The sequence below is a fragment of the Gadus morhua genome, chromosome 9 (genome assembly GCF_902167405.1).
Source record: "Gadus morhua chromosome 9, gadMor3.0, whole genome shotgun sequence".
Taxonomy (NCBI): Eukaryota; Metazoa; Chordata; class Actinopteri; order Gadiformes; family Gadidae; genus Gadus; species Gadus morhua.
Window position 1 is genome coordinate 19,585,787 of NC_044056.1, and position 16,093 is coordinate 19,601,879.

The window sequence follows — 16,093 nt, forward strand, 5'->3', positions numbered from 1 at the left end:
TTCAGCAATGGAGGCTTTGAACACCGCCCACTCCGGCTCAATGCCCCCAACCTCCACAGGAATGCAAGAAAAGCTCCGCCGGAGGTGTGAGTTGAAGATACCTAGGACGGCTGCCGAGAACACGAACACAGCTCTCGCTTTGGGAGTACAAAGATTGGATGGCCCTGAGGATAGACCCCCTTACCCCATACTCCCGCAGCACCTCCCACAGTTTCTCCCGGGGGACCCGGTCATACGCCTTCTCCAGATCCACAAAACACATGTAGACCGGATGGGCATACTCCCAGGCCCCCTCCAGGATCCTTGCGAGAGTGAAGAGCTGGTCCGTAGTTCCACGTCCGGGGCGAAAACCGCATTGTTCCTCTTCAATCTGAGGTTCGACGATCGGCCGAACCCTCCTTTCCAGCACCTTGGAGTAGACTTTACCAGGGAGGCTGAGAAGTGTGATACCCCGGTAATTGGCACACACTCTCTGGTCCCCCTTTTTGAAAAGGGGAACCACCACCCCGGTTTGCCACTCCTTTGGCACTGTACCCGACTCCCACGCGATGTTGAATAGGCGTGTCAACCATGACAGCCCCTCAACACCCAGAGCCTTTAGCATTTCTGGCTGGATCTCATCAATCCCTGGGGCTTTGCCACTGCGGAGATGTTTGACTACCTCAGTGACCTCCACCAGGGAAATTGACGACGAAACACCATCAACCTCGAGCTCTGCCTCCAACATAGAGGGCGTGTTATTCGGATTCAGGAGTTCCTCAAAGTGTTCCTTCCAACGTCCGACGACCTCCTCAGTTGAGGTCAACAGAGTCCCATCCTTACTGTACACAGCTTGGATCGTTCCCCGTTTCCCCCTCCTGAGGTGCCGGATAGTCTTCCAGAAACACTTTGGTGCCGACCGAAAGTCCTTCTCCATGGCCTCTCCGAACTTCTCCCACACCCGCTGCTTAGCCTCCGACACGGCAGCCGCTGCAGCCCTTCGAGCCTGTCGGTACCTTGCAACCGAGTCAGGAGTCCTCCAGGATATCATATCCCGGAAGGCCTCCTTCTTCAGTCGGACGGCTTCCCTGACCACCGGTGTCCACCACGGTGTCCGAGGGTTACCGCCCCTTGAGGAGCCTAAGACCCTGAGGCCACAGCTAGCCACCGCAGCTTCAGCAATGGAGGCTTTGAACACCGCCCACTCCGGCTCAATGCCCCCAACCTCCACAGGAATGCAAGAAAAGCTCCGCCGGAGGTGTGAGTTGAAGATACCTAGGACGGGGGCCTCCTCCAGACGTTCCCAGTTCACCCGCACTACTCGTTTGGGCTTACCAGGTCTATCCGGAAATTTCCCCCATTCCCTGATCCAACTCACAACCAGATGGTGGTCGGTTGACAGTTCTGCCCCTCTCTTTACCCGAGTGTCCGAAACATGCGGCCTCAGATCAGATGACACGATCACGAAATCGATCATCGATCTTCGGCCTAGGGTACTCTGGTACCAGGTACACTTATGAGCACCCTTATGTTCGAACATGGTGTTTGTTATGGATAATCCATGACTAGCACAGAAGTCCAATAACAAACGACCGCTCGGGTTTAGATCAGGGAGGCCGTTCCTCCCCACCACGCTTCTCCAGGTGTCTCCATCGTTGCCCACGTGGGCATTGAAGTCTCCCAGCAGAACTACGGAGTCCCCTACTGGAGCCCCATACAGAACTCCATTCAGGGTCTCCAAGAAGGCCGAGTACTCTGAGCTGCTGTTTGGTGCATACGCACAAACAACAGTCAGAGTTTTCCCCCCTACAACCCTTAGGCGCAGGGAGGCGACCCTCTCGTCTACCGGGGTAAACTCCAACACCGCGGCGCTCAGCCGGGGATTTATGAGTATCCCCACACCCGCCCGGCGCCTCACGCCCTCGGCAACTCCGGAGAAGAATAGAGTCCAACCCTTATCCAGGAGTACGGTACCAGAGCTGAGACTGTGCGTGGAGGTCAGCCCCACCAGATCTAACTGGTAGCGCTCCACCTCCCTCACAAGCTCCGGTTCCTTTCCCCACAGCGAGGTGACGTTCCACGTCCCCAGAGCCAGCTTCTGCCGCCCGGGTCTGGTCCGTCGAGACCCCTGACCTTCGCTGCCACCCATGTGGCTGCGCACCCGACCCCAACGGGTCTTCCCACAGGTGGTGGGCCCATGGGATGAAGAGAGGGGGGGTGCCACGTAGTTTGTTCGGGCTGTGCCCGACCGGGCTCCGTGGCAAACCCGGCCACCAGGCGCTCGCCATCGAGCCCCCCGTCTGGGCCTGGCTCCAGACGGGGGCCCCGGGCTTCCTCCGGGCCGGGTCACATCTCCTCTTTTACCGTTATTCATTGGAGTTTTTTGAACCATTCTTAGTCTGGCCCCTCACCTGAGACCACTCTGCCATGAGAGACCCTACCAGGAGCACAAGGCTCCAGACAACACAGCTCTCAGGTTCACAGGGACACGCAAACCTCTCCACCACGATAAGGTGACGGTTCCCGGAGAGGTTAAATTAATGTGATAAAAAAAATATTAATGGGAATCCAAAAGTTTTGTTTGCAAACCCAAACGTTTTGTTTGCAAATCCAAAAGTTTTGTTTGCGAATCCAAAAGTTTTGTTTGCGAATCAAAAAGCTTTGTTTGCGAATCCTAAAGTTTAGCTTGCGAATCCAAAAGCTTTGCTTGCTGTTGAGCTGAATCTCGTGGGCGGGACCTACACCGAAAGATGTAAGACACGTCTCTATTGGCCAGTCTCGATCGGAGTGACAGCTTGGCAACATCCGAAAAGCCGCTGCCCCCCGACCGCCTCCAGAAGCAGATTGTCGGCCTGACGGAGAGGGTGTTCGTTTGTGCCTCTCAATCCGCGGCGGCGGTCAAGAACATCGCCCTGCTCTCCTCTGCCATGGTCTCCTTGTCGGCTGACAGGGAGGCCTACGGGATATTCAGGGCGCGCAAGCGCGCGCACGGGACAAGCTCATAAGGCGAAGCCTAGACGGCGTAGCCTACATGAAATAGAACTCCCTCTCTCGTTACTAACTGTGGATGTTGCCAAGCAGTCACTCCGATCGAGACTGGCCAATAGAGACGTGTCTTACATCTTTCGGCGTAGGTCCCGCCCCCCCAGATTCAGCTCAACAGCAAGCAAAGCTTTTGGATTCGCAAGCAAAACTTAAGGATTCGCAAGCAAAGCTTTTTGATTCGCAAACAAAACTTTTGGATTTGCAAACAAAACTTTTGGGTTTGCAAACAAAACTTTTGGATTCCCATTAATATTTTTTTTATCACATTAATTTATCTTGCAATAAAACATTTTTTGATTGCAGTGTCGATAGTTTTGCTCTCAAATCAATTTTTTGATTGCAGTGTGGAAAGTTTTGCTCTCAAACCTATTTTTTGATTGCAGTGTGAAAAGTTTTGCTCTGAAACCTATTATTTTTGATTGCATAATAAATACACAAATCTACCTCCATACCCCCCCAGATTCAGCTCAACAGCAAGCAAAGCTTTTGGATTCGCAAGCAAAACTTTAGGATTCGCAAGCAAAGCTTTTTGATTCGCAAACAAAACTTTTGGATTTGCAAACAAAACTTTTGGGTTTGCAAACAAAACTTTTGGATTCCCATTAATATTTTTTTTATCACATTAATTTATCTTGCAATAAAACATTTTTTGATTGCAGTGTCGATAGTTTTGCTCTCAAATCAATTTTTTGATTGCAGTGTGGAAAGTTTTGCTCTCAAACCTATTTTTTGATTGCAGTGTGAAAAGTTTTGCTCCCAAACCTATTATTTTTGATTGCATAATAAAGACACAAATCTACCTCCATAAAACTCGTGCATGTTGCAGAAAATGTGTAACAGCGCCCTCTGGGGTCACATATTTCGACGGGTCGCAGAATTCGGTGTAACACCTGTTTGTGTGTTTATCGCGCCAGCCAGCTGACGTTGATATACTTTAGACATGAATCAAGAACGCAAACATTTAAAAACGGTTCGTTTTTATAGGCAGGAGAAACCTAGGATCACTGCTGTGTAGCATCAGCCAAATCCAAAGGGGTATTTAGTTTCCATGGCTTTCCAAGCCAAACTGACGTGAGGAGTCAATGGATTGTAAACATAAGCCGGGATAAATATGTCATCACCACTCACTCTAAGGTCTGTAGCAGACACTTTAGTTCTGACAAGATGATTGAGACAATAAGTGTCAGTATCGCTGTCGGGACGATTGAAACACTTGTTACAAAACGCAACAGGAGTCATGTTATCCGGTTGACGTGGTCGTTTTTGTTTAAAATAAATAAAAGTATGTTCAACTGTGTATCCCTAAACATGACTTAGGACAGGGAAATAATTAAATTTAATGCAAATTTAGTCGTCCAAAAGAAGAAAGGTGAGTTTTAATCGAAATGTGCATCTTGACAATTACGCACAATTAGGCCTATACGCACGGGCCAAAAATATATTGTAACCTATTTATACTATGCGGCATTATATGAAATTTTAGCAATGACGAGTACACTACTATGTTGTCCCGAATATTGCATAAAAACAAGAGTAAGTTCAATAGTTTATTTTTAAAACATGCTTCGTTTCATTCGTCCCGCATGTGTGTTTCAAACGTCCCGACTAGGCGGGGCGTTTGAAACAGATGTCAACTTACTTTCAAAGTTAAAAAACAGCTCGATCATCCAACATATGTATTAAATTACACTTGTAACCAAGATGACAAACCTGTGAGTTGTTGATCACATGTTGAATTTATACGTAACGTCATCTTTTAAAAAGACGTTTAACTGAAAAGTGTTTCAATCGACCCGGCTCTCCCTATAGATGGGATGTTTGAGGGATGACATTTACAAGGTATTTATTCATTTCCGATAATGTAATGACGACAAGGATGTTTTGAATGATTGTTATAGTCTTCAGGAGATTTCTCCCATACCAACAACCAGCACCAAGCCAACTGCACTGCTCCTCCATCTGCCAACACTAATATATTCCTTATTCCATATGATTACTTATACATTTATCTAAAATGTTTTTATGTAGGCCTATTGCAGTTTAATACTTTTTTATTTTAAACATATATTTCATAACTCTACAAGGGATTTAATTAGACTGCATAGCATGTTTTAACAGCAATTGTCACATCCCCCTATATAGTAGCTATTACTTTGCAGTCTCTAGGAGAGTTACGACGATGTGTCCTCCTCACCATCATTATGTCGCCAACACCAGGGATCATGGTGGGCCTCATTGAGAGGGGACACATTTTGTAGCGGGATGAAATAACATTGTCATATCATGATGTGTATCTTGTGTAACAGTTGCTAGGAAATAGGAAACCTCAATCTTAACCAAGGTTATTAGATTAGATAAAATAATCCTTTATTAATGGCATTCGCAATTCACGCAATTAATTAACTCGGCGACACTCAGGCTACAGTGGAGTGAAAGCACTTGTTTTGATAGATGCGTGAATAAACTTTGCAAAACCTCGTTGTTAAACTACACTTCTAAATCGATTAATTAAAAAATCCACATGCGTCTATTTAGGTTAAATTCAAGCATAATCTATCTCCACATTCCCCAAATTCATGCGCGCCCAAGTGGCCAAGGACACGCTTCCTGACGGGGGTTCTTCCATTGCTGTGTGAAGACGAGCAGTAAAATGATCCAATAGGAGTAGGCCTAGGCCTACTACAAGGCTATAAATAAGCTATGTGTATCCGAAGAAAATATGACATATAAGCCTATATAATCTTTATATATGTGTCATTATATAAAGATTAGTCTTTTTATTTTCTTATTGCAGGGGAAAAAGGTCACTCTTGTCAAAATTTTAAAAAAATATGATCTACACGCATTTCCTCAATTAAAAAAAACACCCACTGCAGAAACGAAAGCGTCAACGTAGCCTTGAGAAACAATGAGACCAGTCAGTTCAGTTGAACACTAAAACTAATTCGCTGAATAAGGGTTTCCATTCGCGATGAAGGTGTTGCTGGTAAAGCGCATACTCCTGCTATTGGCTGGAATATGTTCAATATATTACATAGTTGCTTTCTGTATTAACCGAGATGATACAATTGAATCATTTGGAGATGCCAGTCCTCCAATGCTTTCTGATTTGGAGCAAAGTGTTAAAGATCTGTGTAAGTGACTCTTTATATCTATATTTGCGATGGTAGCACATTTTATATGGGGTGGCAAAAGAGTGGCAACGTGAAATGATGTAGGCGGCGGCCTACATTGTATTTGTCGATTATGTGTTCTAACTACAATATATCAATTTAAATTCAGCACAATAGAGCATAGCGATGAAATAAATCTTGTAGGACAAACATCAGGCGGCAATTCGCCAAGCATCTCTCCTGTTGCTAGGTTACTTTGTTTTCACCATTATGTTTAATGGTTTGATAGTTAGAAGTTAGAAGTTAGTTACCATGGAGTTACCTCTAGGCCCACTGTTTGGAGTTACCGTTACTATTCCGTTCAGAATTGAATACAGTTCTTGGTTGAGTAAACCCTCGATCAGAAACTGCCTCCGCCTCGTATTTGAGAATTTTACAATAATATATAGGCCTAGACCAATAATATATAGTCAATATAATACAACTTTGAACTCAAACAGCGGCAGGTCTTGCCACTGTTTGACAAACAGAGCCCTTGATTTCTGTCTGATGACGCGCGGTATTCACATCCCATCACTACACATTACCCGCATCGATTAAAAGACTGGAGAAGCGTTTCACAGGTAAACAATTTAACTATGTTTGTCGCCGGGAGGTGACAAACGCCTCCCGGGTGAAAAGCCCTTTATGGCACATGGAGTTCTGACCGGGTTCGGGTACCCGACGGGTGACCGGCACAATTTGGATGAAACGGGTGAAAAATAATGTTTTGTGTCGGACACGGACGCGGGTCGGACGCCTGAACGGCACGGGTCGGACGCGGGTTTTGCAATTGCGAGCAAGACTTCCCCGGTGCTGAATATGTTATTCAGGAGTGGAGGAGTCGACTAAAACCGTCAACAGTGAATGTGCTTTTTTTGCAGAGCAATTTAAAGCACCAGGCCAAGCACCACATTCCCCGGCGTTCCGTGTCTATTTTTCCTTCGGATGCGGGTCGGGTGTTGATATCCATTTATAGCGGGTTTGGTCGTGAGCTGAATGTAATTCGCGCCACTGTCGAAACAAGGGTCGGATGCGGTTTTAAGTAGCCTACTGCGGGTGCGGGTTTGCAAAATAAGACCCCCGCAGGACTCTAGCACTGGCACACTAGCCGCAGGTCAGAAGAACAAGTCAACAGTTGGCGAATGGTTCAAACACACGTAGCAGGTTGTGAAATCTTTCTCCTTCTCACGTTTAGAGACGGTTACGCACGCTCAATATTTAATCCCTAGTACCCTCCCCCTCACAAAAATTTGCCACTAACAGTGGCCATTTCCTATCCTTCTCACAATCATTGGCCCACTCCAGATTCCGGATTCGTTGACGAGACCTTCCCCATTTAACGTGTAAAAAAAATTAAATAAAAAAGGGCAAATTTACTGGTCGCACATGTGGGACCAGATGTAGTCTTGCAACATGCGTCTGGGTCGGAGTTGTTCTTGAATGCCCCCTTCAGGTTACCCTGGATGAGCTATAGGCCCAAGCATCACCTGATCTGAAGATAATGTTCATGTTCGATGTTGCAAGATTGAAGCACTGTGCATGTTTTTGTTTGGACGAAGCCATCAGAAACACCATGTCTGGTGGCTGTGTGCAGAGCATCTTCCATTGATTTTAATCGTAGCGTTTCCAAGCCCAATGCAAAATGTTATGCAACGTTCATTAGATGCAAGGCTCACTGGTGGAGCTGAGGGGTTAGCAATATTACTCATATTTCACCAACAGCAGAAATGAAATACTGCATGTAAAGGATGTATGTCTATGCTGAATTTTGGAGCCTGAGGCTTCTTTGATTTCTTGCTTTTTTACTCTGTCCAGCTAATCAATAACTCACATACATTTTTTCTTCTCTTACAGACAACTTGATAAAAGCCCTTAATCAAAAACATGAATCCATGCAGAGGCTTCTTGAAGAAGATATAGACAGACATAGAAAAATAGAAGAAAAACCAATTGCAGTGGTCAAAGAGCAGGACGAAGATAAACCTGGGAAGATTGAACAGCCAGGAAATGAGGGGAAGAAACTTTTCCCAGAGTCTGCCCTGTTCCAGAACTGGGATGGAGAGAATTTTTCAGAAGCCGAACAAAAAGAGGCACAAGCCTTATTTGTGAAATATGGTTACAACGCCTTTCTCAGCGATCGCCTACCCCTTAATCGATCTCTTCCAGACACCAGGGACCCAAGGTTGACCTTTTTTCTCTTCTCAGTGTGTGTGTGTGTGTGTGTGTGTGTGTGTGTGTGTGTGTGTGTGAGTGTTTGTATTTGTGTGTGTGAGTGCATGTTTTTGAGTGCTAATTTCCAAAAAGTATATAAGGTGTTTTTGATTTGAATCTAGATGCTTAATGAAGACCTACCCAAAGGATCTGCCCAGCATTGGAGTAGTTCTTATCTACCTGGATGAGGCCCTGTCAATCCTCAAGAGAGCCATCCGAAGTATTATCGACCGCACTCCGAAGTCCTTGCTGAAAGAAATCATATTGGTGGATGACCACAGCACCAATGGTTTGTCTCTATTAACAGGATTATTCTAACAGATGATAGACATAGTATAAAACATCACTACTTCAGTGCAAAACTTTCTTTATGGGAATATTTAAAGGGCAGGAAGATCCACCCTCTCACCGCATATGATACATGTGAAACCATCTCCCAGTTCTCATGATCTTTATGTTGCAGATTAAAGCATGCAATTTTCCAATTTCACAATCAAGCAGAGAATTCATAGGCATCATGTTCAAATGTATAAAGTCTTAATTTTCTGCCTACAAAGCTTGAGGCATGGATCTGTTACATTCAAACAAGTCACTTTTTTTTTTACTACGTATCTATTTGACCAATCTTGTTAGTAACTGACAATATATGATTCTAATGTAGCCCTTGCATCAACTACATTTCTAATTATTAATTCAGCAGTATTATCAATAGCTATTATTTACACAGAGATTACCCACCTCCCCCCACAGACGACCTGAAGCAGGACTTTGACATGTACATCAAGACCATTGAGGACCAGAATCCAGGCCTCCTCATGACCAGAGTGAGACACAGTGAGCAGCTGGGGCTGACCACGGCTAGGATCTCTGGATGGAAGGCCGCCACGGCTGACGTGGTTGCCATCTTGGATGCTCATATTGAAGTCCATGACCTGTGGTGAGGGGGTACCAAGTTACCATCATATGACAGATATAATTGTGTAGTCAAAATCCGATATCAGATGAGCACCAATCTGGGTGAATGTGGCGTTTCACTCTCCTTCGCTTCAGATTTTTTTGATCCATCATTTTGCTGGATGGGGGATCTTTCAGCTTGTAACTGGCTATGAACAGCGAACCCACACTTGGCCAGAACCGGTAAACTATAAAAAAAAAAAAAAGGGTCTGTAGAGGTCCCAGAATAATCATTTGTGGGGGTTAGAAATATCGTTCTCAGGGAGAAACAGGAACAAAAAGCGGGTCTGTGTCAGTGTTCATGCACACAGCATGCTCAAATGCAAAGCTTTACTAAGCTTCCTGTCATTGTCAAATTCCAAAATAACTATGATTTCCCTGAAGCACTCAATAAACCAATAAGCGAATACGCAGGCATTATTACCAACCAGAATTCTGATCCCCTTTGTTTCAGGTGAGTCTCATTCAGGGGAGCTCCGCTACTCCCTGGCTCCCCTGTATTCACACCCTGATTATGTTATGAGTATAAACAACCACACAAACTAAAACACATCAGTGGCGAAGGGAATTCAGTCACTTGATCACTTGTGCCAATTACTTGAAATGTTTTTTTAATGGGATCTCAATCTATTTCTGTTTTGTAGGGCGGAACCATTGCTGACGCAGATTAAAGGAGATCGGAGGCTGATTGTGTCTCCGGTGTTTGACAGAGTCAACTACTATGATCTTGAGGTTGTAGAGTACATCACTGCATCCTATGGGTTTGACTGGGCTTTGTGGTGCACGAACGAGAGCTTCAGGCCTGAGTGGTACAAACGAGATGACCCCTCCTTACCGGGAAAGTAAGTTTCACCTGATAATTGCTTTTCTAGATCTGCCTTAAAGATCCCATGGCATGAAAATGTCCCTTTAGGAGGTTTTCTAAGATTAATATGAGTTCCCCTAGCCTGACTATGGTCCCCCAGTAGCTTGAAATGGCGTTAAGTGTAAAACGAACACTAGGTATCCTGCTCTGCCTTTGAAAAAACAAAGCTTGGATGCGCCGATTTGGATTTTCCCGTATCTCGTCATACAGGAAAATGTTACCTCCCTCTGCTTTGCCCTCCCAGAGAATTTGGCCCGTGAATGAGAAAATGAGCTACCACTGTTGTACAGTTCTTTGTTATTTGGATTACCATTCTGCTGTTGGAGTTAAGGCAGATAACACATCGGGTTCATTGGCGTCTCTAGTGTTTCCACAATGAGACTCGTAGTGGGGGTTATCTCAGCCATGGTGGAGAAGGAATTGGGTTAAAAGGAACTTTGGCTTTGACTCCCTGAAGTACATGAACCGTGACATGGAGGAGAAAGGGATTGTTGCCCACGTTTGTCTCCCACAGGAGCCCCGCTGCCAGCTGCCACGAGGCACTGCAGTATCAGCGCTGCCCTCTTCCGAGACAGTGTCAAAGCGAACGAATCAAAACGAACGAATCAAACAAACGAATCGTTATAGTGAACTGAATTGAAAGAACTAGTTCCCGGAAAATAATCATTTTGCCCATCCCTAGTTTCGAAAGATCCATCCTGAGAATGATCGTATGAGCGAAGATCCATCATTGTCGGGAAACTGGGCCCTGTTCAACCAAAAATAAAACAATTCTAATCTAGGATATAAATCTCCCCGTCAACTATAAAAAAGGATGGGTTTATGTTTATTGTAACACAAATACACTATTTCAAAATGTATAACCTTGTCTTTATAAACATCTACCTCGGACATGGCTCAACGCATTCGCCGGCTTCTTTGAAAACAGATGCACATGTCTAGCGTAGAAGTGCATGGGGAAGGGTCGTCAACGAGTTGTTACGACAGAGTTGTAAAATATCTACTACGAAGCTGTGGGGGAGCTGTGTAGAGAAAAGTCTGAGCGCAAACCGAGAAAACGGCGAAGAAATGGCAGATCCATGCATAGTGGGCCTTTAAAGGAGACATATTATGATGTTTTCCCAACAAGTAAACATAGTATTTGAGTTCCAGACAACATGTTTTTGAAGCTGTTTGCTGGAAATAGCTTTTAGGAAAAAAAATATCGTCTACCGCTATGCCCCTCTGTTTCAGTCCCTTCAGAATGAGCTGTTTCTGGTGTCTGTAGCGTTGATGAAAATGATCTGCTGCCCATTGACCAATGAGCTGTCAGACTGAACCACCGCATGGAGGAGAAGGGTTTGTTGCCGTTTGCTGACTCCTGGAGCTCTATGTCTATATTATATAATGTAACATAATAATAATATTATATACGGGTATTTATATAATCGATCTAATATCACGGCCAAAAGCTATGTGCGCCTCGGATGATATTATGAATAATAAAGACTGTGTCTGACGTCTCTGGTACTTCCACAAGTAAAGACTCGTAGTGGGGGATATCTCGGCCATGGTTGAGAAGAACTTTGGCATTGACTCTCTGAAATCCATGAACCGCGACATGGAGAAGAAAAGGTTGCACTCCGGGAGCTGGGCTGCCGGATTGCAAGAGGGGGCGCCGAAACTGACTCGCTCGTTTGGTAGGTGAAGGCGGGCTGCTTCCAGAAATGCGTATCTCACTCAAAAAATCATGTACAGACTCATTTCAAAGTTTGTATGCGTGTGGGAGCACCATCTACCCACAACAACACCCCAAATCCCAGGAAAAGTGCTGTTTTCATAATATGTCCCCTTTAAAGCATCCAAAAAGTAGCATGCCATTGGACCTTTAACAACATATCTGCATTAACTAAATCCTAAACAATGACGTATTGAGCCGTGTCGTCTGTTTGACCATTTAAGGAGTCCTTCCATAATGGGTATCCTCGTCGCAGATCGGAGGTATCTTGGTGAAATTGGTATAGTATACGGTGGAGAAAATGTTGAGCTCGGGATTCGTGTAAGTATACCACATACGTTACTGGGTTAATTATATTAGGAATGGCTGAATTGTAACAATGCCCTTTAATTATTTTGTAGGTTTGGACATGTGGGGGAAGTATTGAGGTTGTTCCATGCTCCAAGATAGCCCACATTGAGAGGAACCATAAGCCATACATGACAGACCTCTCACTCACAATGAAAAGGAATGCTTTGAGGGTAGCAGAGGTTTGGATGGATGAGTACAAACACAACGTTAATCTGGCCTGGAATCTGCCCTTTGAGGTACAATTGTTTAACTTAAGATGTCATGCCAATTTACACTGATCATTAAACATAATGTCTAGTGTATTCTAGACATTTTCTTTGTTTCTTTGATATGGTTTAAAAAATGTTGGGAAAAATGTGTGTGCAAATAAAGAAATACAGGTAAGATGTTGAAACTAAACCAGACTTAACAATGATGTCCTATTTGGCTTCATTGTTTAAGGTTAAGACAGAAACTCATTCTTTGGCTTAACTGATGAAGGCTTCTGATCAACAAACACTTCTGTTCTGCAGGATCACGATATTGACTTTGGGGATGTGTCTGAGAGAAAAGAACTAAGAAAAAGGCTGAATTGTAAACCTTTCAAGTGGTACCTTGACAACGTGTATCCACTGCTGGATACCAGGGACGATATCCTGGCCTATGGAGGAGTGAGTTGTCTTAACTATATGAGGGACAGGGTGGAACATGTGGAGATTTTTAGAGCCATAGAGTTATTCTGAATCATCTCTGATGGAAGAAGCATTGTGATGAAATATCAGAAGGTATTTCATCTGTATAGTACCGTTTTTTTATTTGTATTTTTGGCAAGGTAAATACTTACAGGGGACCTATTATGCTTTTTCGACTTTTATGACCTACAAACGTTGTTATATTGATTGATAGTCATGTTTAACCATACTAAAGTGTCAAATAATGACGTACATGCATTTCGACGTATTCCCTGCTGACAGTCTGGGGTGGCTGTGCAGAGCGCTAAACACTCGGGATAACGTTTGCGATTCAGTTGTTCACATTTCCGGGAAATCATCTACGTAGATGTACTCCTGCCGCGCCCCCATATGCCTGGTCAAACTGCCCGTGCGTGCGCTTCAAGGAAGGTAACCAATCACAACAGAGTTGGGTTGGCAGGAGGGGGCAGAGGACGAAACCGAGCGTTGACAGAGAATGCTGAAAGCGCCCAGTTGAGAGGAAGAGTTTCCCGAAAATCAACATCGTTTTTTGTGTATGGTTAAACATGACTATCAATCATTATAATAACGTTTATAGGTCATAAAAGTCGAAAAAGCATAATAGGTCCCCTTTAAGCCTACTGAACACTTTAGTATAGTGCTTTTGAATCAAGTTAAACATATTTCTCCCATATTCAGCTGAAGAACCTCGATGCCAACATGTGTGTAGACCAAGGACCAGTTCCAGGCCACACACCGATTGCATATCCCTGCCACTACTCTATGTCTCAAGTAAGCCATAGGTTGTACTATTAATATGTTGGATGAAGTATCTGATAAAACTGAATGTTGTTTTCTTCTGTTTTTTTTCTCATCAGCACACATATTTCCAAGAGACTGGTGAGCTTTACATTGGTGGGATCAAGTCCCATAAGTACAATGTTAATCACTGTTTGACGGACGATGGCAACGAAGACAACGAGCCTGGCCTCAACAACTGCCACAAATCTCTTCAGAAAATAAATGGAATTGACTGGGACTTCACCCAGGTACATCTACTGTATTGTGTTGTGGGTGATTGATTGTGGACAATGTTGTGTGCGAATGCAGCAGAGAAGGATTTGATTCACGTTGGATGAATTGTGCAATAATGACACACAGTGTTCCCTGATGTATGCCTGTGTTTCTCTCCTTTTCAGGGTAAAGAATTGAAGAACAAACAGACCGGTAGATGTCTGGAAATTATAATGAGCAAGCTTTTGGTACAAGAATGTACAGGCCAAAGATGGGAAATCCAAAATGTTATCAAACCTTTCTAAAAAATCTTGAGTGTGTATAACTGTATTATAAGGATCTATTCTGTAATATAGGAAATTGCACACATTTCACTGATCTGACTGAATTTGAACATGCCAAAGGAACTAAAACGATCTCAAATGTAAGAATGTCAGTCGTGTTTTTTTTATTCAAATAAACAGACATTCATTGTAAGTGATTTATTTTTGAAAATGAACATTTTGCTTCATTAATCATGCCATAAATATGTCTATAATCCTAAAGGTTTAGTGTGAAGATTTATTAGCGGTGACGTTACAGTTGGTAACCTCTGATTACCCCACCCCTCCCTTTCCAACGACTACGGCGACCTGCACTTGCCTGTATTGTGTAAGGTGCCAGTAAAGCACCATTAATTATTCTACTTTGTTTAAGAGTGCTTGATTCTGATGGGCTGGGAGGAGGGCATTATCCCGGCAGATGGCCCGGTGACTTGCCGGTTGTACTTGCTGCTGACTGAGCACCGTCTATATCTATACATTCTGACACAGACCCGCTGTTAGTATGTCCCTGAAAACACCCACATATGATGATTATTCCGTGATGATAGGATACTGGTTTACTTGTGTATTTCTACAGCGGCCATGTCCACAATATGTTGATTCGATACCTCGACAGACCCATTATATTTAACTAGTGCTGGCCAAGTGTGTGTTTGCTGTATTCGCTATTACAAGCTTACAGATTCCCACTCCAGCAACATGATGGATCAAAAAATTACGAAGCACTGGAGAGGGAGGCGCCTGTTTCACCCAGATTTATGCTAATCTTCTATCAGACTTTACAGTATTAATCTGATTAGTGAGACTACAGAAGTATAAATCGCATATGCTGGTAAACTTGGTACCCCCTCAACACAGGTCATGGACTTCAATGTGAGCCCCCAAGATGGCGACCACGTCAGTCGTGACGGCCTTCCATCCAGAGATCCTAGCCGTGGTTAGCCCCAGCTGCTCACTGTGTCTCACTCTGGTCATGAGGAGGCCTGGATTCTGGTCCTCAATGGTCTTGATGTACATGTCAAAGTCCTGCTTCAGGTCGTCTGTGGGGGAGGGGGGAAATCTAGCTATTGATAATACTAATGATCTAATAATATAATATGTAGTTGATGCAACGGCTACATAAGTATCATATATTGTTGGGTTGTGGTCCATTCAATGGACCACAAAGCAAGCCAGCTAGGTACAATTCGAAAGAACCAAACCCGTTAAAGGAGACATAGTATGGTGTTTTCCCAACAAGTAAACATAGTATTTGAGTTCCAGAAAACATGTTTTTGAGCTGTTTGCTGGAAATAGCTTTTAGGAAAAAAAATATCGTCTACCGCTATTCCCCTCTGTTTCAGTCCCTTCAGAATGTGCTGTTTCTGGTGTCTGTAGCGTTGATGAAAATGAGCTGCTGCCCATTGACCAATGAGCTGTCAGACTGAATCATAGCATGGAGGAGAAGGGATTGTTGCCGTTTGCTGACTCCTGGAGCTCTATATCTATATTATATGATATAACATAATAATAACATTATATACGGGTATTTATATAATCGATCATATATCACGGCCAAAAGCTATGTGCGCCTCGGATGATATTATGGATAATAAGGACTGTGTCTGACGTCTCTGGTACTTCCACAACAAGAAATGACTCGTAGTGGGGGATATCTCGGCCATGGTTGAGAAGAATTTGGGGGAAGGAACTTTGGGATTGACTCTTTGAAGTCCATGAACCGCGACATGGAGAAGAAAAGGATTGCACTCCGAGAGCTGAGCTGCCAGACTGCCTCCGAGCTCTCCGCACCGGAGCTGCCGGCTGCC

General features: G+C 44.1%; 1 protein-coding gene across 1 annotated transcript; it reads left to right on the forward strand.

The window, feature by feature from the left end:
- The first annotated feature begins 5,909 nt into the window (after nucleotides 1–5,909).
- On the forward strand, nucleotides 5,910–14,388 carry LOC115551264 (probable polypeptide N-acetylgalactosaminyltransferase 8). Its single transcript, XM_030366908.1, has 11 exons — nucleotides 5,910–6,158; nucleotides 8,034–8,361; nucleotides 8,513–8,679; nucleotides 9,141–9,327; nucleotides 9,989–10,186; nucleotides 12,151–12,247; nucleotides 12,328–12,513; nucleotides 12,790–12,927; nucleotides 13,648–13,740; nucleotides 13,827–13,997; nucleotides 14,148–14,388. Exons 1-11 carry the CDS (start codon nucleotides 5,996–5,998, stop codon nucleotides 14,265–14,267), a joined length of 1,848 nt encoding a protein of 615 aa, XP_030222768.1. The 5' UTR covers nucleotides 5,910–5,995; the 3' UTR covers nucleotides 14,268–14,388.
- The last annotated feature ends 1,705 nt before the right edge of the window (nucleotides 14,389–16,093 follow it).

Excerpts from the sequence above, each read along its gene's own strand:
- LOC115551264 (XM_030366908.1), top strand. The coding sequence starts at position 5,996 with ATGAAGGTGTTGCTGGTAAAGCGCATACTCCTGCTATTGGCTGGAATA. Across the intron at positions 12,928-13,647 it reads ATATCCTGGCCTATGGAGGA|CTGAAGAACCTCGATGCCAA; the intron begins GTGAGTTGTCTT and ends TCCCATATTCAG. Across the intron at positions 13,998-14,147 it reads TTGACTGGGACTTCACCCAG|GGTAAAGAATTGAAGAACAA; the intron begins GTACATCTACTG and ends TCTCCTTTTCAG.